General features: G+C 34.4%; 3 protein-coding genes across 5 annotated transcripts in view; 2 read left to right on the top strand and 1 right to left on the bottom strand.

Moving 5' to 3' along the window:
- Window positions 1-875: 875 nt before the first annotated feature.
- Window positions 876-11,999, bottom strand: TMEM216 (Transmembrane protein 216). Of its 2 annotated transcripts, none has more exons than XM_017611116.1 (3): window positions 11,645-11,999; window positions 6,843-7,588; window positions 876-1,606 (listed from the first exon to the last, which is right to left on the bottom strand). In XM_017611116.1, the coding sequence occupies exons 2-3, from the start codon at window positions 7,063-7,065 to the stop codon at window positions 1,413-1,415; spliced, it is 417 nt and encodes a 138-aa protein (XP_017466605.1). In that variant the 5' UTR covers window positions 7,066-7,588; window positions 11,645-11,999; the 3' UTR covers window positions 876-1,412. The 2 variants fall into 2 exon arrangements, with proteins under 2 accessions (XP_017466605.1, XP_017466604.1); XM_017611115.1 differs by lacking the exon at window positions 11,645-11,999 and adding an exon at window positions 8,764-9,598 and having other exon boundaries at window positions 6,843-7,807.
- A 2,560-nt stretch (window positions 12,000-14,559) lies between these two features.
- Window positions 14,560-15,655, top strand: Cks85A (Cyclin-dependent kinase subunit 85A). The gene is made up of 2 exons (XM_017611117.1): window positions 14,560-14,768; window positions 14,872-15,655. The coding sequence occupies exons 1-2, from the start codon at window positions 14,710-14,712 to the stop codon at window positions 15,167-15,169; spliced, it is 357 nt and encodes a 118-aa protein (XP_017466606.1). The 5' UTR covers window positions 14,560-14,709; the 3' UTR covers window positions 15,170-15,655.
- A 1,685-nt stretch (window positions 15,656-17,340) lies between these two features.
- Window positions 17,341-25,249, top strand: part of CycG (cyclin G) — a 50,452-nt gene continuing 42,543 nt past the window's right edge. The window contains exons 1-2 of one of the 2 annotated variants that reach the window (XM_017611113.1): window positions 17,341-17,475; window positions 17,846-17,848. The gene's annotated coding sequence lies outside the window, so the exon portion shown is untranslated. The remainder of the gene's footprint in view (window positions 17,476-17,845; window positions 17,849-25,249) is intronic. The other variant, XM_017611110.1, reaches the window with a different exon arrangement.

Genomic DNA, 25,249 nt, shown 5'->3' with positions numbered 1-25,249 from the left:
AAAAATTAACAACCCTAATGTATAGGTGTGTGCATCTACGCTGCATTTTAGCGTATGGAGTCATAAAATTTTTAGTTTATAACAATTTTCCGCCATTCACAGCTGCAGCCGATTGCATCCATTGCCCATGCACCTAATTAAGACGATTATTGCACACCTTAGACTAACAGACACACACACACACACACACACACACACACACACCGATACGTTCATTACCTTTCTACGAGTATGCATTTGTTTTGATTTTGTTGAGTATGATTTTTTTTTTTTTTTAATTTTTCACAGTGGCGGTGGCTAGCTGTGGCGGTGGTGGCTATTTTTAATATGATTGAGGCAAATTTAGCAATGCATAGAAAGTCTTAGAATCTGCATAAGATAGCGCCAATCTAGCCTACAAATGCAAATCATAGAATTCAGTTTGTGTATTTTTGGTTTCGAGATATGTCGCGTTCGGTAATTACAACATTTAAAATTCGAACAATTGAGCCGTGCAGCAAATTTTCGATGAAAGTGCATAGAACAATGGCGGAAATCAAGTGCAATAAGTGTCTGTTTGGTATAAAGTTTAAATAAATACATAATATTCGCAAAAGGCAGAAGCTTAAAAATGCGCAGACAGCGACTCACCTGATTGTGCAAAGTTGAAATCGACAAATGTTTCTGCTTTCGAAGACAGCGTTTCTTTGTATGTGAAACAATAGATTGCACATTTTCTGGTTTTTTTGGTGTTGCAGCTATCTTTTGTGTCAGCAGCACTTACATTAATTGTATTTTTGAATTTTGCATACGTCAACTTGGAGCTGCCAATGTATGCTAATTTTTGACCTTTGCACATTGAGATGGTTTTGGTTTGCCTTTTGTGCTGCATACATATGTACATATTTATGTACAGAGCTATCGTCGGTTTCTCACCTTCCGTTTCCCTATTTCTCTTCCCTCTTTTTGCGATCCGCTTGACACTTTAGCTCTTTTCTTTATCTTTTCCCCATTCGACTAGGTGCATTTGTACATATAAATGATATCCTTTACATTAAAATGCTGGCTTTTTGTTCTCTTAAATAGTAGGCATTTATTATGTATGTATGTAGTAGTATGTCTATATTACTCGTACTTATCAGTGTCTCATCTCGCTAGAATCCAACTGAGTTTTCCACATTTTTCGGTTGCTTCGAGTTCCGCTTTCCTTATCGCTATCATTATCATCGGTTTTGTTGGTATATGAGTACGTCGTCTTCTTCGCTTACGTTTTCGTCGGGTTGTTGACTTCCGTACCAGGGTATTTGCTTGCGTGATTTTTACGATCATTGGCACCTTTGGCATCAACATTTTCGCTGATTCATTGGGAAAATAAAGACGTGAAATTCATTCGAATTGAAGTGTATCAGTTGTACATAAATTATTATCGACTGCTAGGTATACGAAACATCACCGAACATGGTGCAAATGAAGACACCGGCATACACTAGTTCAGCACCTTGGAGGGCTATCATTAAGGCACTCAGAATAATTTCGAGTTTGAGAACGTAGGTTTGAAAACAACATAAGTAGATGACGAGAGCAAGGCTGGGCAGTGTTAATATTACGGATGCTGTTGCTTGCCAACCTTTGGAAAGAGAAGAAAATGGGAATTTTTATTAAGTTAGTATATTTATATGCGAAAGAAATTATAAAATAAAGTTTATTTTTATGTGTTTAATACAAATTACACTCGTAGCATGTGTGCTAGCAAAGTATACATGTGTATGTGTGTGTGTGTGTATTAAGAGCAGCAGGCAGGAGCATACAGAAATGCATACATACTTATGTTACACACACTGAAAATAAAATTTCGTAAAAATGCTACGAAAAACTTTTGTAGTCTTGGTTTTCGTACAACGTTCGAAACTTTCGTTCATAATATGAACACGGACACGGAAGCGAACAGGGAAAAATGGTGATGCTTTAGAATTTCTTCAAATTTTGGTTAATGGTACCTGTGTGAAATATGAAATTGTGCGCATATATTTTTTTTTTATATGATGGTTACTTTTCGAGTTATGGGCTTCCAAAGAATAGGTAAAACTAAAATTAGGTTTTTCAAACTTCCCGATTTTGTGAGAAAATTTCTCGCTTTTTAAAATGCGACATCAATTTTCCAAAAAAAAAAAAATTTTTTCTTAGACCACACCGGAAGTGAAAATTTAAAAACAAAATTTGTGAAAATTCGAAAATATTTTTGAAATTTATTTTTATTTTATTTTTTTTCAAAATATAGCCTTAGGTATAATTATAATACCTTAAAAGTTGTATGGCCTTATTCATAAAAAAGAAAGTAGGTTTAAAGAGCTTTATAAATTGACGCTTTCATACATTAATCAATTTATAAACCTTTTTTAAAGCTACTTTATTTTTTATGAATATGTTTAGTTTTTTTTTATAGTATGAACATGAAATGTTCAGAAGAGCGGCCTTATTATATCACAATTAATGATTTTTTTTGTTTATTTTTAATAAAAAATGAGCATGAAGTGCGTATGATGAACGTGAGTATGAACCACATTTGCCTTGGACTCTAAAATAACTTCATATTTAGACTTTAGCGTCATTTATCGATTATAATTATGAATGTATAAAATTAAAAAGTTTATACTCGTGTTACGGGTTTAGACTTTTGGTCAGATTTTCTTGGTTTCCATCGTTGCTATTTCATGTAAATAAATATATGAGCAAATCTCACGAGTTTTTACATTTTTCGACAAAAACGTGTTTTGGAGGAACACTTAACTTAGAAAATATAGTTTTCCGCTTAATTTAAACTAAAATGATTAAGTTATCTCTGCCCGTTCAGGGGATATGGCCAATCAAAGAAATAATTATTTTAATTTTAAATTCGCAATTTTTTGCAAAGTAAGAGGATTATTGCAAAATAAAGTATAGGCAAACAAATATTACCTGGACCTCTACCAAAGTACGGACCTATCTTGGTTATCCGAAAGAAAAGGTTTGTAAGTGGCCCACTTGACGTATTTTGATGTAATTTGAATTTAAATTTTTTATTTTTTAAATGTTTTTATCAGTCACTGCTTTACTAAACAATTAATATCTCAGGTCCTATATCGAGACACCCTTTAAAAATTTGTCAGTTAAATCTTTGATATTCACTCTATTACATATATTTTTTGCAGATTTTTAAAAAGCTGCAAACATGTTTTTTTAGCTACTTTCTAAATTGTTCATTAACAAACGTATGGAAAAGTTGACTTAAAAAAAAATTAAAAATCTTTTATAAATCTCTGACTCTTTGTCAAAAGTAGTTTTTCACCAATTGAAATAGTGTGGAATGCCTCATATGCAAGCCTATTTTAAACAAACATTTCGCATTTTAGTTGCCTTATACATACATGCATGCATACATACATACATACATACATTCATACAATGGTCCACAACGGTCCACAAGTTTCACAGAAATGTCAAAGAAAACTGTTATTCATACTTTAAAACCGCACTTGAAACGAAATTCTACCAGGGGCCTATTTCATAAAGCGACAGTGATAATTTTGTAAAGACAGGCATTCTCCATGTTATCAGTGACTAATATTCGACAGTTTGGTGGGTACTTTGTTTTATAAAAACAATTGTCACCACCTCTTAAATTCCATGAGAAATTCCATTGAAAAAGGGACAAATTGGCATTGTCGGGGTTTAAAATTGTCGTTGACACAATTTTCGCCAGTCATATTAAATGTATATGTAAATCATATGTATTAATTGCATTTGCATTATTTAATAAATTTACAAAACTCTCCTGTGAAGGCTTTCCGACAGAGCTATTTGGTTTTGTTTCGGAGCAATAAAAACTGTTTGAAAATATGTACATATGTATATAGAAAAATACTTCCCACGACCTTGATTTTAAGAAAAAAATATAAAGAGAAAGAATCGGTTGTAGGGACCGATTCAGCAGAATTATTATAAACTGTAATTTAAAATCGTGGAGAAATTCTTGTTAAATTGCAGGGCTGCAAACCATTCCAAAAATCTGTGTGCGGTTCAGTTCAGTGGTTCGAACCACTTAAATAGAAAAGGCTTGTACCGGTACAAGAGCATCCCTGAACCGCGGTTCGATTCAATTGGTTCAATTTCTTAATGCTAAAGTATATTGCCATAATATTAAAATTAATAAAGGTTTTGTTATTGAGATGTATATATGTAGAATGGTCGAAAAAATAGGGACGCGACATTTTATCAAGTATTGGCTATTTTTCTTTTCTTTATTTAATGCTTATTTTTTTAAACATGTAAACCCAATTTTCAAACTTTGTGCAAAAGCTATGAATATTCTGCACAATTTCATCTAAATTGCAAACTTTTTAATAAGAATTTCTAGGAAAAAAGTTTTAAGTTTTAAGTTGACTTTTAGCATTTTTTCACGGATTTTCTTCCATACAAAGTATGTTTGTTGAATAATTATTTTCTATGGAAGAAAACAAAAAAAAAAATTATTTAAAATCAACGCGATCAAAGTGAAATTAGAAAAATTTTTATAAACTTTTTAAGGTTTGGTGAGCCTAGTCGAGTATGTAAATTAAAACAGCATACTCTGAATTTCGAATTGACCCTGAAAATCTTGGCTTAATGTTGAAAACCTCATTTTCGGTAGGCTCGAGCTTAAACTTGGCCTTAACTTCATATGTACAAGTATATTTATGATCAAAATAATACTAGTGTGGCATTTGATTATTTTTTTTTTGTGGGTTTAATTAATTTTTTATAAAAGTATAGCTCGCTATATAACAACAAGCTAACTAAATCAAAATTTCAAACTTTGTACGAAAATTAGAAAAAATCTACGAATTTCAACAAAATTGCATCAAACTTTTTAATCCAAACTTTAAAAATCCGTGTTTTATAAATTTTGTGTTTAACAAGCATTGTTAAGCATTTTCTTCTATATAAAAAAAAAAATCTAGCATTCTCTATATGGACGAAATTACAACTCACGGGGTTGCCATCAAATAAAAAAAAAATTTGCATTTTTACTATACGGGATGCATTTTTAGACCAAGTATTACAGAACTTGAAAAATGCTTTAGTGGATTTTAATTTTTGAACCGAACCGAACCATTTTTTGGAGTGGTTTTCGGTTCGGTTTTGGCATTTCAAAATAAAACCGGTTCGGTTCGTGGTTCGGTTCGAAGCCCGAAAAAAGCGACAGTTCGGTTCGAAAACCCGTTCGGTTCGAAACCGGTTTGCAGCCCTGTTAAATTGTTGTTGAATAAGGGCCAACATTTTTATTTTTTTAATGTGCATGACGATTCTTTCTGAAGATTATTCTAGCGATGGATCAGATGACCCTGAAGTAGATCTAACGAAAAACAGAAAATAACTCTTTTTCCGGTTGCAGTAACAATTCCAAATTTACTAGTGTTGAGAAGTTGATACTTCTGTGTAAATATTGTACCTTCTATCAATGAAACTTACGGTAAATTGTAGGCCGTTGAGGACCACTGTGCTCCAGTTACTATCAAATACTTATCGCTTAACAAATCTCCCTGCTGCCGTCACTCGCTACGATTTGAAGAAGTATGCTGGTCCATACATACATATACAAGTACTTACATACTTATGTAAATATATACACATGCATACATATTCATATATTTAGTTATGCTCTACAAGTGAGTCAGCCTTAATATTATGAACTTAATACATTACTATAAGCATTGTAATGTTATAGTTAAAAACATTACAATTAAAATTTATTGGCGCCAACATGAATACACAACTTTAGTACAACGTAAATACGTAAAAATGGGTATGTTGTGTAGGAAATTGGTATTGAACATGGATAAAGGACATTCGGTACACATTGTGAACTTTTATAGATTGCTTTAAGAATCCTCAATTTTTGTTTCGCCCGAAAAATGTGAGAGTACCAATAGAGCACAGATATGTTGTGAGATGTCATTAAGATTGAGTAGGTACCTTAACCGTGAAAACCGTGAAAGAAAAAAACGACTCAAATTGTGGAAAGAATAGTAATCGGTTCTCCACCAAGACAATGCGCCGGCTCGTTACGTAGTATTTATCAAGATATTTCTAGCCAATTACTGTAACGCAGTGTTGAAGCTGTGAAAGAGAAACCGGCGTGCTATCTGAAGTCTATCTGAAGCACTATTTCGAACAATGGAAAATTCGCATGGAGCGTTATAGGAATTGGGGAGACTATTAAAGGTGAAAATGAGTAAATATGTATGTAAATGGTTTACAGCGTCAGTCGTACCTTGTACCTAGTAATACATATGTACTCGAATTTCCAGCATACTTATATAAATCTCTCGGGCCTCTAGCCATTTATAAACACATCCAAAATTTGTTATATATAGGCCTTTGAGTCCTCACGTCTTTATGTATAGGCTTTTGCTGAACAATGTAACTATTTTTAATTCGGAATTCAACAATATAAAGCTGCTCATGCTTAAGAAGTATTCATTATATATAAAAAAAAGTTTGATAGCGAGGCTTATTCAGAGAGCTCGGAAGGAATTGCGTTATGTATACTTTTTCGTCGTTTTACACTTTTATTCCATTATAATTAGTAATAGTTCAGACCTTGGATACCACTCCCATACTTTATTTACTTTTTCCTGCAGGGTTTGTGCAATAGGTAGATGCAATGTTTTTGCTAAAAGTGTAGGCATGTGAACAGCAATAATGCGTACGCAGTCACACACCCCCCCTACCCCACTCATCATACAAAATGGAACATAAAGGAAATATTTATGTATGTATAGCATTGAAAGTATGTATTTTGAATGGACAAGTAATAAACAAGTGAAAAACATTTATTTACATACCACGATCGCTTAGACTGCTCTTCCGACCTAATACAATTCGTATTGTCTCGACGATGCACAATGCGAGTAATATGCACCCCTCGTGCGTTAGCTCATTCGAAGTATAATTCAATCCGATTGCCTTGAGGACACCGACACCAATCTCAAATGTGGCGTACATACCAAAGTAGAATGAATTTAAATACATGAGGATTTCGTAAATGAGACTGGCATTCATTTTCATAAGAGTACGTCACCGAGTTTGGAGCTGAATGATTGTGTTGTGCCCTCGGCGGCTCGGTCGGCCGGTCGGTTGCTTGGTTGTTTGGTTGCTTGGTAAAGTTGATAGGCTGTCGAGCTTTGTCGACTTTCTTGCCTAGTTACCGTAAATGGCCGCCCTTCTCGTTGTGTATTTGCTGTGGTTGCACTACTCGCCGGCGAGGTGACAGTGATGGCGACAATTTAGTTGGCGGTTGGCGATTAGCAGCAGGCGGCGGCTGGCGGCTGCTTGCTATGTTAGCTAGTGGTGGGTGGTGTGTATGCGGATTATTAGAAGGGATGTGTGCTGTTTATTTGCCTGCCGTTTTGAAGTTTTTACTTTGTTGCTTATGTTTTTGTTGTTGTTGTGCTGGACTTTGTTTTCTGGCGAATTCCTTTTCAACTAGTTTTTCTTGTTGTGTTGTTTATAAATTATATTTTAAACACACATTTTTTCTCTATGTAGTTTTTAATTTAGAACGAGTCGTGGGTTATTGGGCAGACCTTTGCTTCAATAACTTGAACGTATGTACTTATGTATTTATGTATGTATGCATATATGGTCATACATATGTATACATATACATACATATGTAAGCGGTCAAAGCGGCTGCTGAAATAAATAGATGATCAACAAAACTTTTATCACCCATAGGTTTAAACGTGTTACTGTTCACTCTTTTATCTGCCCTGTACTATATCAATTTACTTGTTTCCACCTGTACTCGCTTGTGCATAAGAAGAAATTGCCATATTTATGCGGTCATGTACATTAGACTGCAACACTCCCCATACAAAAAAAGCGGTACCTACTGTTTTCCATTGGAATTATAAAATCTATTATATTTTAAGACTTCCACCAAAATATGTCGCAAAAATATTAAGATTTACGTGAGCTGGATCGATTTGAAAATACCTCTAAAAATAGAGGTTTTTATGAATAAAAACAGTTTTTTTTTAAATATTTTTTTTTTGAAAAAATTACCTCAGATGACTGAACTGTTTAAGCTTAAAAAGATTGCATAAAAATAAAAATAAAAAAATTCTACGGAATCGTAATAATGGGATTTTTGATGCTGTTTAGGCCCTGGTTTAAGAAAAACTTGAATGAGTCAGCCAAAACCTTACCAATTTAGCCTTATGAGGCATCATTGGTAAGGTATTTTCTCACCCTTTTAATTTATTTGCAAATAAGCTCATTCAAAGTGTGAAAGAGGAAGGTAAGATAAACGAGTGTCATTCCATGATGAATCAAGATGCGTTGGCATTGAATAAAGAAAAAATTGGGACTTGAATGAGCTTTTTTTGCACAGAAATAAAAAGGGTGAGTAAATACCTTTCCACTGATACCTCATAAGTCTATATCGGTAAAGATTTGGAGCAGTTATTCAAGTTTTTCTTAAGCAAATCTTTAAAAAAAGTTAAAAAACAGCTTCAAAAATCTAAATATTATGATTCCGTTGATACAATTTTTTAATATTTTTATGTAGATTTTTTAAGCTTAAGCTGTTTTGTCATCTGAGGGGACTTATTTCAAAAAGTTCTTTCAAATCGCTCCAGCTCACTTAAATCTTAATATTTTTCCCAAATATTTTGGTGAACGTCTTAAAATATAATAAATTTTGTAATGCCGGTGGAAAAACCGCAACTTTTTTTGGTGATGCAGTCTAATGTACATACATACATTTACTTGCTTTGCACTGAAATCAACACTTTCTTGTTATTTGTTGCGCGATAAGTGGTGGTCAACGCTTTTTCATCGCCCCAAAAAAAAAAAAAACGTTGGTCACTTTTAAAACATGCACCTGTTTTCCTCCCTGTGCTGTGTATTGGCAGCTTACTGCTTGCAGTTTGCGGGTTGCGGGTTGGGCTAGTGTGCTTTTATCGTCGCTAGTATTGCACACACATAAGCAAAGCAATTGTTTTGGCTCAGCGCTATGGCCTCAGTGCATCATTTGTTACCAACATTGCGGCCTGAAAGCATTTTTTTCTGCTTTTCTTTTTGTTTAGCTGGCAGTACTTGGCAACGGGGCGCCTGCCTCTTCGTAGCCCTAATCGAGAACTGTCCTTTGGTTTGAGTGTTGTTCTCTGCGCTACGTGCACTTACTGTTGCTTTCTAGCGGCGGGCTGCATTGATATGGAGTGGAAAACAAGTTGGGTTGGGCGTGTAGTAGAGAGGGCGGGTAAAACTATATGCAAAATTGAGCTAATCCTAATATTCTAAACTCGCTTGCGGTTGGGGGTTTTAATACTTTTCTACTCCTGTTGGTGCAGCTGGCTTGGTTTGGATTTATCATTAACACTTTTGCACCTGTTTCACTGGTTCTTCTTCTTCTTTCTGCTTGTTATACTTTTGTAGCTATCGTGATAGATTATTAATTCTATGCGATATTTTTGTGCAACACACAACGCGACCTAATTTTTTAAGGAACGTCACTTTCATTTTCCGTTTTTATTTGTTCTCTTTCCTTTTTTGTTCCGTTGATATCTTAAAACATGCAACCAATGCATTATTAATATTTTTCTTTTAGTTATTAAAATGCAAAAATCGTAGCTTTATTTTCCTTTCCACACAATTTCGCGGTAGTTTCCGATTTTTATGTTTCTCTCTCTCGATTACTTTGCTTATTTCAACCATTACTTTACTTGTTTCTGTACACATGGACAATACAATGTGGAAATCCGTACGAAAATTAAAACGAAAACACGCACAAAGAAAATTTAAGGCAAGCCAAATGGCACACAAGCCGCAAGGTGTAAGAGGTGAAGTATGTATGTAGGTGCTCATACTCTCGAAGATGCAGGCAAAGCAAATGCAGACAATGAATATGCGCAAAGATCTCGAGAAAGATGATGAAATGGAAATGTATCTCAAAAGATGTTGCTCATTGCTAATGAATTAATCACACTTTTGTTTGCATATAAAAACGTACATACATATGCACATATGTATGTATGTACCTACATACAAAAAAACATCCATATTTATTTGTTCAAAGATGAGGGCACGATGATTCCCCCTGGAATATTTAGTAAGAGACGCCGACAAAAGCGCCGAATTTGTTCGATTTTGCCCGTGCTGCAGGCAGATAGCCGCAGGGCGGTAAAGGTGTCCGTTTCGCTGATGAGCAAGTGATTCTATCACTCACAGCAATAAAATATGTATGTATGTACATACATACATATGCCAAAATGCTATTGGGACAGATGATAGCACTTAAATGGCTTGCGAAATATTCAACCTCAACCATTTGTCGAATTGAAGGATTTGTTTTTACTGCAATTTTTTTTTGTCAAATATGATGTACTGTTTAAGTTTTATGATTTTTGGCGTGCATTTGCTTTCACATAAAATTTATAAAAATAAATTATGGACACTAATTTTAATGGATTGACTACACTACTTGAGAACAACGAGCAAAATTTTGCAATTACAAACGGGCGTATTCGTAGGAATGCCATAGGTTGTGAGGCGAAAACGATAGCGATTTTTCATAAATACTTCGATTAGTCTTATTTTTTTCAACTGGATCCTATTGCGTGATGAATTTTTTTTTGCAAATGACACAGACAGCATCTGACAATATTCCATTCACTAATATTTAGTTGTTTTAAGTCAGATGCCAGACCAGCGTTGCACCGTTAGTCGTACCTTCACCTACCCCATCTTCAGCCAAGCGCTTAGGTACATACGTTTTCACACATGCACTTATTACTTTCACTTTTCTAATGATTTAAGACTAATTTTCTTCTATTGAAATTTAAAGCTGTTATCTCCTCGAATACTTTTACAAAACACTTTACTTATTCTGGCCATTTAAGTGTATCCACTTGAAATATTCTTTATCTTTCCATACGATTGTCAGTAGATATGTTCGTGTGTGTGTCGATTTGATGTTCTGCTGTTCGTACAAGTGTTAACTACCCGATTTTTAGAATATTTCAAAATTTTGTCTGTATTTTTTATGTACTTTTTTGTGCTTCCACTTTTCGTTTTATAATAATTTTCCAAATATGCCGATGACTTACACACATTCGTGCATATAGTCGATTTCTTTTCTATGCGCGTATTTCATCTATTTTTATGCGCTGCTCCAATTTTCCATAAATTTCAGAAGCTATCGCAAAAACCGTGAAGTTAAACACTTAAAAAAGGTTAAATTTGTTCAACTGACTGACTGATTGACTCGACTGCCATGGGCCAAGTAGTTGCTCCACTTGTTTATTTGACTAAACTATTAAAATTCCTTCTGTTTTCACTTTGAAGATTGTTCTATTATTTGCTCTTTCCTTTATTTTATTTTTTTTTTTAATTTTGCGTGCTGCGCGTATATTTTTTCTCCGTGCGCTATACGCGCTTATCTGTATATTCTGGCCTGACAGTCTGCCTGCCTTGCTGCCTTTTTACTTAACCCAATGAATCCATGTCCATACATATATACATATGTATGTTTGTACATACATACATACATACATATGTATACGGAGGAATGTACACTTGAATATATGCTACATATATACATACATACATACATAACTAAGTACATTTGTAGGTATGCGCTTACATTTGTATTTAACTAAACGCGATTTGCCCTGAATGAAAATGAAAATATACATAGTGCCAGTACACGGGGAGAACAAAAACAAAAACTTCCTAAAGTTCATTTGTTTCCTGTTCCAACGCCGTTCCCACCTAGGTTGACTCTCATCGCCCACCCACAACTCGCTCCTTCGCTTGCAACACTTGTTCCTTACGTTTTTGGACGAGCTACTCGTCGTGTGTGTATTTATTTAGCTGTTAGTTGACTGGATAATCTTGTGTCGCTGTCATTCTGTACATATGTACATGCATACATACATACATACATACATACATACATACATACATATGTACGTTGTCATTGCTGGCACTTTGCAATTACACAATTTGACTTTCCACCATTTTCCTTGTCCGTACATTTTACTTGCCATCAGTTTATCGTTGTTGTGCTTTGTTCTGACTATATATTTTCATTCGCTTTATTTTGCTCATGTCATTTGGGTTTTTTCCAATTTTCACTTTCTAAACAAGTTGCAATAGGTTGGGGGTTGAATGAGTTTGTTCATCAGCGACGCGAACGGTACAGCAAACACCTTGGTGCGTCATGGAGACCATCATGAACGACTGGAATGCCACTAAAGAAAATTTCGTTCGGAACTGATTTATCTATACCAGATATTTACTTAATGTAGTTTTGGCGCCTAGCTGTTTCGCTTTTTAATGCGTTATTAAATCGCATTTGTTTCTATATACAATTATCGGAAGTACACTTAAATTCAGAACCGGTAGTTGCTCCTACCTTTTTTCGACTCCGTTTCCGCTTTACAATTCGTTTTATGGCAGAAGAACTTCAGCCATGCTTGCGTGTGTTCAGTGGAAGAAAGTTTAAGCGGCTGATCGAATAAGCATTAAGCGTCCAGTATACTTAGTAATTTCATAGCGAGCAAGTTTAGCAACTTATCAATTATATTTTTGATGTTTTTTTTCTTTCTTGTTTTTTATGTGTAAGTAAAGAAAGTGATAAAAATCAAAGAAAATCTTTAAGCACAAATACTAATTGTTGCACATTTATTCACAGCAATATCACTCACCCTGGGGTTCAGTAAGCAGTCTCTAGTCGCTAATAGTGACTTTTCGTGGTGAACATGGTTTTTGAGAATATTTGGTATTCGAGAAGGTGTCTCACGTCTCTAGTCTCAAAAATAAAAGTCACTAATTTTCCAGCTGGCTCTGAGTTGGTAACAAAAAGAAAAATATGGAGGAAAATATAATTGCTCTCTATTTTATTAAAAAAAAAAACGTGAACATGAAGTGAAGAAATAATTGTTCAACAACAATTTCATTACGAAATAAACCAAAATGCTTTAATAACATACAAATTCATTGAACAAATTTTTGTTTTTTTTTATTTTTGCAACATAAAAATCTAAAGAAAAATTAAACTAACCAAAAGAATGAAAAAAATTAAATAAAAACCCTTACGCCTGAGGGGGACTCGAACACGAACATCTCTCAAGCGGCAGTCTAATGCTTTGACCACTCGGCCATGGCTTGAAGCGGCGCGAGCAAAGGCATACATAAATGCCATCAGTTGAAATTGACTGTCTGTGTTTGTTTTCACCACACATTTTTAGTGAACTTTTTGTGACTCTTACTGAATACCCAAATCATCTCAAATCACAAAAATAGTCGCTAGTCATTAGTTGCTAGTCTCAAATTTAGTGACTTGAAATGAGTCTGAACTACTGAATACCAGGGTTATTTTCACTTTTAAAACACATGTTTACCATTTCCTTTATTAATTTACTTTCAGCACCCCAAAACTTATTTTTATTTTTTTGCAAAAATTACCACGACTTGCAGTTTAAATTAGTTTCGGTTGCATTTTCTGTATTTTTGAATAATGCCACCAATTTTTGCGGACAGCTTCAAAGAGTGAGGTGAATTCTGGAGCTTTCTTTTCACTACGGTCTAGGATGCTTGGCTTATTAGGTGTATTCGCGTATTTATAGTTTTTGATAACTTTCAAAAACTGTCAGGTTTTGTTGTTCGTGTACTGAAAAATTCAGAAAAGTTGGGAAAATTCAAAGACCAAACTGACATTTCATTTTGATGAGAAGCCGCTAATTTCTGCAGGAAAATTTTTGGAAAGAATACAAAAACAATTTTTTTCCGTTTGCTTAGCAAATTGCTTTAGGCAAACTTTTAATTCATATTCTTGTCATGGTTTATTATTTGTGATTTTTTATTTAAAAAAAAATTCGATGAGCTGTTCATGAAATTTGCAAGTTTTGCTTTGGCGTTCTTTTCCCAACATTTTTCTCTTTCAGAGGGAACATATAAAAATTCATCAGAATTTTTCTATTGAGAGTATTCTGCTGGAAGAATACGAGAACACATTTATTTTCAAAGTGACATTCTTTGGTTCCTTGTTTTCACCATGGCTCCGTCTAGCGAGCGCTATTTCCATGAACGAAAGACACAAGATCACGCGGGAAGGAAAGAAAGAAAAAAGTTATTTTCTAGCTGCCGAAAACTCGACGCCATCTTTGTTGTAAGAAGTAAACAATGAAGGGAACGGAGAAAACCGCGAAATTTTTGAACGCATGAATAATCATTTTTATTATGCAAATTCTTCTATAAATCATGCCGTTGTGTTAAATTATTCTTTACCTTATGCGTAAACATGTTGTCACAGGCGAAAATGAAGAAAATTACTGTAAAAAGCCACCACCAAATTGTAAACAACGAAGCACTGTAAACAAACGGCTATTGTCAAAATCGTTAACCTTCTTTCCTAAATGCGATTCTAACGGGCTACTCTCCTACCTGCGTGATATTGTATTTTTGGTTCATGCGCTATTTCCATGCGTGTAAAAAACGCAAGCAACTGGGCTGGTTTGCTGCAGCATCATAGCTGTCATCAATTGCAGTGAATGGTTTTCGTGCTAGAAGAAGCATTGACATTTTGCAATTTCTAAACATTCGACGTGAAAACAAACGACGCTTGTTGCAAAAAAAGAATAATCCTTGCAAAATCGCCACATTTCGTTACAGCTGAGTAGCAACCAGTACAGTATTCCAATCAAAATGCCGGCAGATCAAATACAATACTCTGAAAAATACTTCGATGCCATCTACGAATACAGGTAGGCACAATACGACAGCCTGTTGCGTTGCAAGGCCAGTTTATAATTAATTGCATTGTTCCTTATTGTATGTAGTCCGAAATAACAATTACTTGTTTTATAGACACGTCATACTACCTCCAGATCTGACAAAGCTTGTACCAAAATCACATTTGATGAGTGAAACTGAGTGGCGCAATTTGGGTGTACAACAGAGTCCTGGTTGGGTGCACTATATGATACATGCGCCAGAACCTCATGTTATACTCTTTCGGCGACCACGAACGGATTTGCCGGACATAGGATCAAATGTTAATAGTAACTCCAACGTCAATGTGACGGTCAATAATGCCAATACGGAACAGCCGTCAGCACAGGCAAAGCAGTTGAATGCCAACAATAATGTATCAGTGCATGGATAAGTAGTTTGTGTCTGATGCAGGCATAACATATGACACCGATTTAAAATTCACACATAAATACCTGTAAGATTTTTAGTTGATACTTTTGTTGATTTTTACACAAAGGTGTAAAAAGAAGAAATATTTCATTCACTGCTTACCTACTTTGGGCCAGCGGACGAAAATGTTATTGTCCTTTTAAAATGCATGAATTACTCAGCGATACGAATCAAAGAAATATATGTAAATACGTAAATACATATTTAATTTTAAAATTAACACACGTGAATATGTGGATAAACTATTGACATTGTTGAACACAAAGAGAAATATACTATATATACTACATAAAACATACATATATAATATGGAAGAAGCGCAAATTTAAAAAAGTTTGCATGTAATCTTAAGATTTTTACTGCGATGTAATTAAATGATTGTCTTTTTTATATCATAACGTACAGAATAAAATCAGTTTATTATATAAACTGCACGTTTGGAAATGCAGTAACCATCTTTTTGTAATCGATGTTTTGTGGGTACTCTTGCTCGTTTCAAAATGGGTAAGAATGATGATGCGGAAAAATGTTCCGCTGTCAAAGGTAGTTTAACCTTCAGGGGTTGGATACTATACGCTTCTCATGTAAGATTAGTACATCCTGTTAGGTGATCAATGTTTGGTGTTCCCTGTTTGCACACGGACCAATACACAACTGTTCGCATACGAAAGCAAAGTTTAAATAGCTTTTGCAAGTTCAAATTACTTCCAACTTGAACGAGTAGTTAAAATAATTAGTTTTTATAATATTCGTTGGCCGCTGTGGTGTAGTGGTAAGCAGTGCGCGCTTCCACTCCGCAAGACCTGGGTTCAAACCCTGGTCAAAGCAACATCGCAAAAAAAATATAGAAAAAGGTTTTTTCTTAACAGCGGTCGTCCCTCGGCAGGCAATGGCAAACCTCCGAGTGTATTTCTGCCATGAAAAACAGCTTCTCATAAAAAATACAATCGCCGTTCGGAGTCGGCATAAAACTGTAGGTCCCTCCGCTCTGTGTGACAACATCAAGGCGCGCGCCACAAATCGGAGGAGAAGCTCGGCCAAACACTAACATATGTGTAAGCGCCAATCTATTATTATTATTATTAATATTCGTTGGACCCCTTCGATCCCACTTTTGCATTATGTAAGTATAAACGTAATTTTTGAATATTTGGTTTTGATATATAGCCAATGATATGTGGACAACCAAAAAATTGGTATCTCGTTATTTACAACGACCATCATCGATATCTTGTGTTGGGTCATATGTATGTATCCCAACCAGAGTTGTGCAGGGTGATATTTTTGGTGTAAATAATGTACATTTGTAAAGAATAAGTATTTAATTTAAATATTTTCGTGTTTATTTATTTACTGTTTACTTACTAGAAATAATACACTCAAATTCTTAAGTTTATTTTCGTTTCATTCGGTATCGATTACCGGGGAGTGAACCATAAGTTGAATTGAAAAAATTAAATGAAGCAAAATAAATTAATTTTTAATTGAATGGACTAAAGAACTTTTCTGCTCGCTAGGTTTGATATCCGCTCGCTTGCGAAAAATTTTGCATGCAAAAGCAACAATAAAGCTAGCTAGCAAGGATGGACGATTGGTCATCTAATCCACCTATCTCCACCTAACTCTTGGCGAATCGACGATGACGGGTCCGGAAACGAAACTTTCGCATATGCAAAAAAATTTACACAAAATCAATGGTAAGACCTACGACTTGCCAATATTTACTAAAATTGAACGGGCTAAAAAACTGCGTGCTCAGTTTTTTCTATTAATTTTAGTAAAATTTTGGTTTGTGCGCATATCGGTGAGGGCAACACCTATTTATTATTTTAATAAATTGGGCGCATGTCTGTGCGACATCTGGCGATGGACAGCAGATATTACAATCGTTTTAAAGAAGCAAGTAATTTTGAATTTTTGGGTGGACAAACTGCTTTTAGAGCCACCTGTTAACGAAGGGGTGCGCAGGATAGCTTCCTTCGGTGGCCTCTGTTCGTGAAGTTCACGCAAAGTACATTTTTGTTATTCAGAGCTGATTTTAGTTTTCACACAAACCTTTGTCATTTCGAATTCGAACTTCGCAGATTTATTTGACATTTCAAATCACAGCTAAGCTCACGCCGCCACCGGTTTGTTGGCAAGTGTCAAAATAGAAAAATCGAAAATCTTCCATGTCACAATTCTTGTTCGATTCGTGTTGAAAATTTTTCTTCTGTCCGGGACCAATAAAAAAGCACAAAAACTGACTCAACTTGCAGAAGCATCCGGGTGAGTAAACAAATTATAATATTATTAATGAAAGTAGTTGATTATAAGCGTAAATTTAGCGGATTCAATGGCGTAAATTTGGGTGTCGGTTGTAAAGTTACATCAATGGGCAAGGCGATAGGCCATGTATTCCTGGTACAACTGGCTTTATTTTATACAAAATCGAATAAGAATAATAGCACCAATGAGAGACACCTGTAGTAAAAAGAGTACATATCCTAAAGCCATCGAAATCCTATTGTAAAATCCTTATTTGTATGTAGTTTGTTCTGGTAGTGATGAATGAATGTGCGTCATATGTGCTACTCATGCTGTGTGTAGTGTTCGTATTGTAACGGTGGGCGAGGTAAAGGCAGTGGTTGATCGCGAGAGCGTGTGGCGAATGTGTGCGAAAACGAAGCAGCATGAATGGAGCACATAGCAACAGGAGCTATTTTGTCGTTGATGTATTCTCGATGTAAATTTAGTAAATTCGAATAGTTCTTCCAGTTGATGATGTTTCTAGCTTCCGTTCTATGCGGTAGCTCAATGTTCTCATTTTAAATAATTTCTCGCTGCCCAAATCGTGAATTTCGCAATATTGCACAAATAAATGAAGGTACCTATGTATGTATGTGCTATGTAGGACCATATTTTCCTATATTGTATGTATGTAGTTAAATTATTTTCGGAAGCCTCAATTTTATTACTTACCCAGCAGGTTGAGGTTAGTTATCGGTTAGAGAATGATTGGAGAACTAGCCACATTCTCCAATCTCAAACGTTAGAGGACTCGGGGGGAAAAACTATCGAAACTCGTAGCGATCTCAACAAAAATGGGACATAGTTCTCGACTCGAGAAAATATTAATTCTCTAATCGAATTCTAATATTGATCTCTAATGGGATTCGAATGTGAATTTTAAACTGCTATTTTGCTTTATTAAATAAAACGTTTTGTTTGTAAAATTTTTATGAAATGTATTTGCAAATAAAATAATAATACATTTTTGAACTTAAAAACAATTTATGATTAATTATTCATTTTGAATATTGCTTATTTACATTTATTTGAATTTCCGTTGTTTCTCTAATCATTCTCGAATCGAATTCTAATGTAGTTCTCTAACTTCGTCATCGACTCGAGAACGATTAGAGAATTATCCTAGTTATCTAATGTAGAAATCCAAATTTCTCTAATGTTAGACACTGTGTTTGCTGGGTATCTCTTACTCTATCGGGCGCTATATATTTTTAATAATAAAAAAGATGTTTGCAAATTAGAAAACTGAACATATCCATAATGTAACGGATTTTGGTTTATCGCGATTATAATTCAGGAATTTCACTCAAATCCTCGTATTTTGGTTTCGAAAATGTTATTGCACAATATATATTAATTTCAAATCTTTTTTTGCATTTATTTAAGACATCTCCTTAGTTTTAAACACCATCTCTTTTAATAAAATACTACAATACTGCTTTAAAAAATTAATTTTCTGAGCAACAAAAGACGTAACGGCTGCAACGTAAGTCCAAATACATATGTACATACATACGTATCGTTAGCTTAATATAGAAAGACCTTGGGCCGTATGCATAAAACTTAAGCAAATGCTTTTTCTTAAAATTTCAGACCTTTCACTAAATTTTTTCAAATAAATTTAAGTGAAAGGTATTAAAATCTGAGAAAAAGTAATTGCTTAGTTTTTATGCATACGGCCCCTTATCTCACATCGTCGATGAACTACATAAAGCCGCAACTAACTAAAAATCCAAAATCAACTTTTTGATTGACTATGATGCATTTCATCGAATTATCAAGTCCCAGTATTATTTTATGCAATACAAAATTTTAGTTTGTTAGGTCCTTTTGTATTACAGCGACGATGTGAGATAGGACCTTTCTATATTAAGGTAACGATATACAATTACTTTAAGGTTAATGCAAACTTTTGTTTGCTTTTATAACTCGTAATTTCACTTCCTTTAGATTGTGTTCTTCCTATATGAAAATTTGCAGAAATCTGTTGACTTGTTGGTAATTCTCAAAATCGATTCCCTTTTGAGTAACGGTATTAAGTGCATATGTTCATATGTATCTATCTAAACCTCACTTGCGTGAATAATTATTCAATTTTGCACTACAGAAATTATTTTCCCTCTGCGCCGTGCTTAAATTGATTTTCTACTTAATTTGATTGTTTTTCTTTCGTTCATAAATTAAACCTCCTCTTTGAGTTAAATTTTTTGGTGTAGATATATTTTCCTTTTTTTTCATAGTTGGTATTGAATATGTAAAATATTTCTGTCACTTGTCGCCGAGACATGCGCCTATCGATTGAACGATTAAATTAATCAAATTAACTGCAGTTCACGCAATAAACATGCAACATATATGTACATACAGTGTTATATACATGTATGTATGCATGTACATATGTATGTATATGAAGCCAGAAGAGGTCAGCCGATTAATTGTAATTCGAAATCTTTAATTTAATCAGAGATATTTTATTTTTACGCAAGTTTTAACAATAAAACGCTTCTTTAGTTTTTAATAAGTTCGTTTCTGGTTTTCTATTTAGCTGCTAACACTCGAATGTCCGAAAGTGAACTCAAACTCCAAACTAATATTGTTTTTTTTTTTTTTTTTTTTTGTAGAAACGGTCATGGAAGATATGCTTCGGAGCAGCTGGGTTGTTAGTGTTTTATATCAGGGTTAAAAATTGTAGCTTATATAAGCTCTTAGTAGCCGAAAATGTTAGTTTCAGTACCAAGCTTGATGGTTTGTGTCAATAATGTTCGTTTCGTTTAATATATTTTCAAAGCTTCTGCTTCAGGACTTATTATTTATTATTAAATATTTTTTTAACATCAGCCATAATGTTGGGCTATCAATATTTGTACGAATTTATATGAATTATCATGACTTTTGTCGAGTTGTGTTCATGCGGACAAACGAATTTGCCAGCAAGGGGAAATTAAGAGCGTAAAGTGGAAGGGAAAGTTGCAAATTCCTGCAAATGCAAGTATGTAAATATTTGTTTACCTAATTAACTTATTAAATTGCAATGATTTGAAAGGTACCCGGCTAAACGGGCTGTATTCGTTATCGTAGTGCAGTTGCAACCATAGTCGATATAGAAAATCGGATAGTTACTACCACAAAGAAAGTGAAAAGTACGTTGAAGAAAGTCAGGATAAAGAGAAATATACATACATACATATATGTATGTACATGCACGGTCCTCTTTTTTTTGTCCACCAGAAAGAATAAAAAATTAAAAAATAAGTATATTTGAAATGCAACCGCCGCGGTGAAACCTTCAAAATCCTGCAAATTCGCGATCGCGCTGAAATTTGCAAGTTCTCTATTTGAGCGAGAATTTTTTCTTAAACCCGATTTACATGAGTCAAGAACTTGAAAGCAATTCTCGCTCATTCTCTTTTGTGTTTTCTATTTGCTTTTACACGTTTCAATTCTGTTGAATTCAAGTTTTTGGTTCTTTAAATGCGAAGCAACGAAAATACCAAAAGCAAAGCAAGAAAATTGAAACGACTTGACGGTACAGACGCATGTGTACTCGTCCCTTTTCTTCTCACCTCCTCTCTTCCACATGCGAGCAGAATTGAATTTAATACTTGAACTGTGTTAAAGCAGTCTTAAAGCTTAAACAGACGGCAGCGTTGATCCGGATTAACTCGCACTTGATGTTTAACTCATCTGAAGTTCATAAAATAAGAATATATTAAAATGGTTTTAATTTACGTTTTTGGTACTATTTTTTAAACAAAGCGGAATAATTATTATTTGCCGAAAAAATAACAAATATCGTTAAAACGACTTTAAATAAAAAATTAATTGCAAGTGCCTATTTGTGTTTTGGAAAACTTTTTCTCGTTTCTTTTATCTCATGTCAAAGTAGTTAAAAAAAATGTTTGCATTTCCCCATAAAATTCAGAAATCTCACTCAAAACTGCTAACTGGTATTGTTAAAAAAAAAGAAAAAAAAAATCGCATCACTGAAATAACATTACGATCGACTGGCCTTTGTTCTTTCACTAAATAACTATAAGTATGTATGTATGTATTTCTTTTTGTCGCAGCAATATTGACATTGCTACAACAGCGAAATTTTTTCTCTTAACTTCCAAAAACTTTAGAGGATCTCGGCAGTCACTACATATAAATTGTTTGCAAATCTGTTATTGAGTACTAATTACAGCTTTTCCGATATATACAAATAAAAAAAATGTACGGAGGGGTAATACGGATAATAATCTATAAACAAGAGATGACATAAGCTACCATTTGCTTTAAGTCAAAACTAAGATTAGTTGTCGACGCTGCTACTAAGATTAGTAATTATCGCTGGCTGCCGAAAAAACTATTTACATACATATGTATGATGTACAAGCACAAAAAAGGTCTATACTAGTCAATCTATTATCTCATCAAAGAACAAAAACAAAATGTTTGCTTAGACTTTCCTGAGGATTAGTGTATGAATGAATTTTACCGTTTGAAATATTTTTTGTGAGGTCATTTTCAGGGATGTTGCGAATGTGGAATTTTAGACATCCGCGGATGCGAATGCGGATGCGGCGTTCCCACGACAGTCGGGCCTACGTAACCGGAACGACCCAGATTTATATCTGGCCAAGGACTGTCACTCCAGCAACACTCCCCAAAAAGTCTTTGGGGAATTTGTATGCTGCTACAACAACAACAACAACAACAATGCGGATGCGGATGTTTAAAAGCTAACATCCGCGGATGCGAATGCGAATGCGGATGTCATGTATTTTTAAGAAATAATTTGGATGGGTAAATTAGGTGATTTAGGTAAATAAAAAAAGGAAGGGTTAATAATTTTTAATAATCTCCTTATCCTGAGGTTTGCCCGAAAAAAAAATTCTGCCGAAAATTTGTATTCCGCCCATAGTAAATCTGCCTTATCCTGAGTTTCGCCCGAAAAAAAATCTATCGAAAATTTTTATTCCGCCCATAGTAAATACATGGAAATCAAAAGTGAAAAGTGAACCGGTTCGCGGAAAATTACACTCATGATAAGGCCNTGGGTAAATTAGGTGATTTAGGTAAATAAAAAAAGAAAGGGTTAATAATTTTTAATAATCTGCCTTATCCTGAGTTTTGCCCGAAAAAAAATCACTCGAAAATTTTTATTCCGCCCATAGTAAATACATGGAAACCAAAAGTGAAAAGTGAACCGGTTCGAGGAAAATAAAACTCATGATAAGGCAGAATATGTACATGAAAACCAAAAGTGAAAAGTGAACCGGTTCGGGGAAAATTACACTCATGATAAGACTGAATGTTTTTTTAGTACTAAAAAATTGGACCATTGTACTTAATAAAAACTTTTCGAAGGGTCGTAAATCAAACATGCGCCTCTATATAACTACTCGCTCGAGGCGACAAACTTGAAAAACTTGAAAATTGGCAAAATTGTAAACTCTTCTCGACTGGCACTGCACCAGTTGAGAGGACTTTCAGTTATATTTATTTATTTTTATTGCGGTGCAATAGTTACTTTTTGAGAATTTCATCGGGGCTGCAAATGTCGGATGTATCCTCCTGACTTTCATCTTCACAATCTAGCATCATGGTACAATCGTTGTTTAGACGCCGTTTTTTTCCAAAGAATTCTTTATTCTCATTCTTTTGGTTGTTTCGGAATTTGGAGAAACTGTCACGTCATCAGCGTTTTTCGATTTTAGTTTTTGTAACTCATTTTTAATGCTTTCTTCTGAGACTGGCTCGATATACGTCTGTGCATTTGCACAATATTCCAGGAACCAAAAATAAGCAAATATCCAAATTAAACAAATTTGGTATCATATGAAAGAGGACTGAAATAGCTTTTAAACAGAGATAACGAATGAAGGTTACCACCTCTATTCAAATTTTTTTTATAACTTAATACTAAAGAAATTCATGTAAATACATACCTGACCCAATGTTTGTTCTATGGTAATTAATTAACATTTTTTATTGAAATATTTTTCAATGTGTTGCTTTCCTCGTTTCGACATTTCAGTTTTAAAGCTATTTCAGTCCTCTTGCATTGGATACCAAACTTGTTTAATTTAGATAAGCGGTTTGTTTATTATCCGGATAGGACGTTTATTTCGGATCAAAAAATATTTGGCCAAGTTTAACTCGTAAACAAATTAACTGTAATTTTCGGTCCCTTCAATATTCGCATTCGCAAAGGTCCGCATTGCTTTTTGCGAATGCGAATGTTAAAATTAATGCGGAAGCTCCGCGGTTGCGATTGCGAATGCGAATATTCGCAACAACCCTGGTCATTTCCTTTTGCATCATTTTACACATTCGCATTCGCATTCGACATTCGCATTCGCATCAAATGATACGAATGATGGGCAGACAGTCCACTCTAAAATTGTTGAAATGGCTCTAAGGGCCAAATTCACAGTGCGTATAAAGTGTCAGTACAAAAATCTGTAGTTTACTGCCGATTCTAAGTTAACTACGCACTGTGAATTTGGCCCTAACCAGGGTGCGGACAATAACCGGCTTTTAGCTTCAGGCGGTTAAACGGTTTAAACGGTTAAGCAGTATATCAAGCAAATTGATGGGCCTTCAACAAGTACTGCTAAAAGCCTTATAAGCAACCTAGAAATAATTCAAATATAATCAACAAATTTCAACAAGGCGAATTAGTAGAAGGTGGTGGCGGCCGTGCGGTATGTGTAAAAAATTACACTAATAAATTATACGCTCAAAAGATTGGGCAACTGGTAAATAGCATAAGCGGGAAAATTAGCATACGCACAAAAAAATTAAAAAAAAAATCAAAAGTAATTTCTAACGACTTAGACTTGCACTTGCTTAGACCACAATTGAAAGGGCTACATAACTGCATACCCGAAAATTTTCTAAATACCTATTAAATTTAGAAATTTTGATGACGATTTTTTGAGGTTTGATCAATTTTTTTTTTTGCAATTTTTGCAAGCTTTGAAACTTGTATTCCTCTGTTACAGATTGAATTATATTTTAAATGAAAATTATTAAAAATAGAAAATAAACATAATTTGCAAACAATATCATTTTGAATCTCGTTTCTAATTAGTTGAACGCAGGTGTATTTGTATATAAAGTGACATATGAATGTATATTTGTACATTAGACCGTACAACCTTACAAGGCAAAAAAAAAAAAAAAAGTTCGCCGTACTCAGGCGTGGTTTACAATAGTGGTCCAATAGTGAGCCTTAGGGAGTACACTTTACATGCGTGCATGGAGTAGTCGCGATTTAGCATCTTCTTGTATTGCTTACCCTTCTTGCTGTTGCCTGGCAAAAGAATTCGAAAGGCGATGCTGTGATGCTCTAAGATCAGGTCATTGCTACCCTTTTAATTTTGTGCTTTGCTTGTTTTCTTTTTGTACCTTTTCCCTTCACGGTTTGCACGCTCGTTTTTATTGCAGGTACTCGGAGTGTAATGCTTAATGATTGCAGGTTGAGGAAGGAAGCATTTGTGAAATTAACTAAGTATTCGGCAGGCGAACTTTGCACGACAAAAAAAATTTATATGCACATCATTCCTTTTTAGTTTTTTATGCAGGGGATTATGTTACTTATTTATGATGTAAATAATTATTTAAGTGTTTATGCTCATGTGTGGGTATTTTTTTCTTTTCTTTTCTTTTTTTTTTTGCATCTTAATTACTTTCGAACGCACAGTGGCCACTTAATTATAAAACCGGCCGCCGGCAGTAGTTTCAAGGTCATAGTTCCTCGTAC

This window comes from Rhagoletis zephyria, unplaced genomic scaffold (genome assembly GCF_001687245.7).
Source record: "Rhagoletis zephyria isolate East Lansing unplaced genomic scaffold, Rhagoletis_zephyria_1.1 Rzeph_scaffold_00371, whole genome shotgun sequence".
Classification (NCBI taxonomy): Eukaryota; Metazoa; Arthropoda; class Insecta; order Diptera; family Tephritidae; genus Rhagoletis; species Rhagoletis zephyria.
The sequence above is the reverse complement of the archived record's forward strand: the minus strand, read 5'-3'. Positions and strand labels throughout refer to the sequence as shown.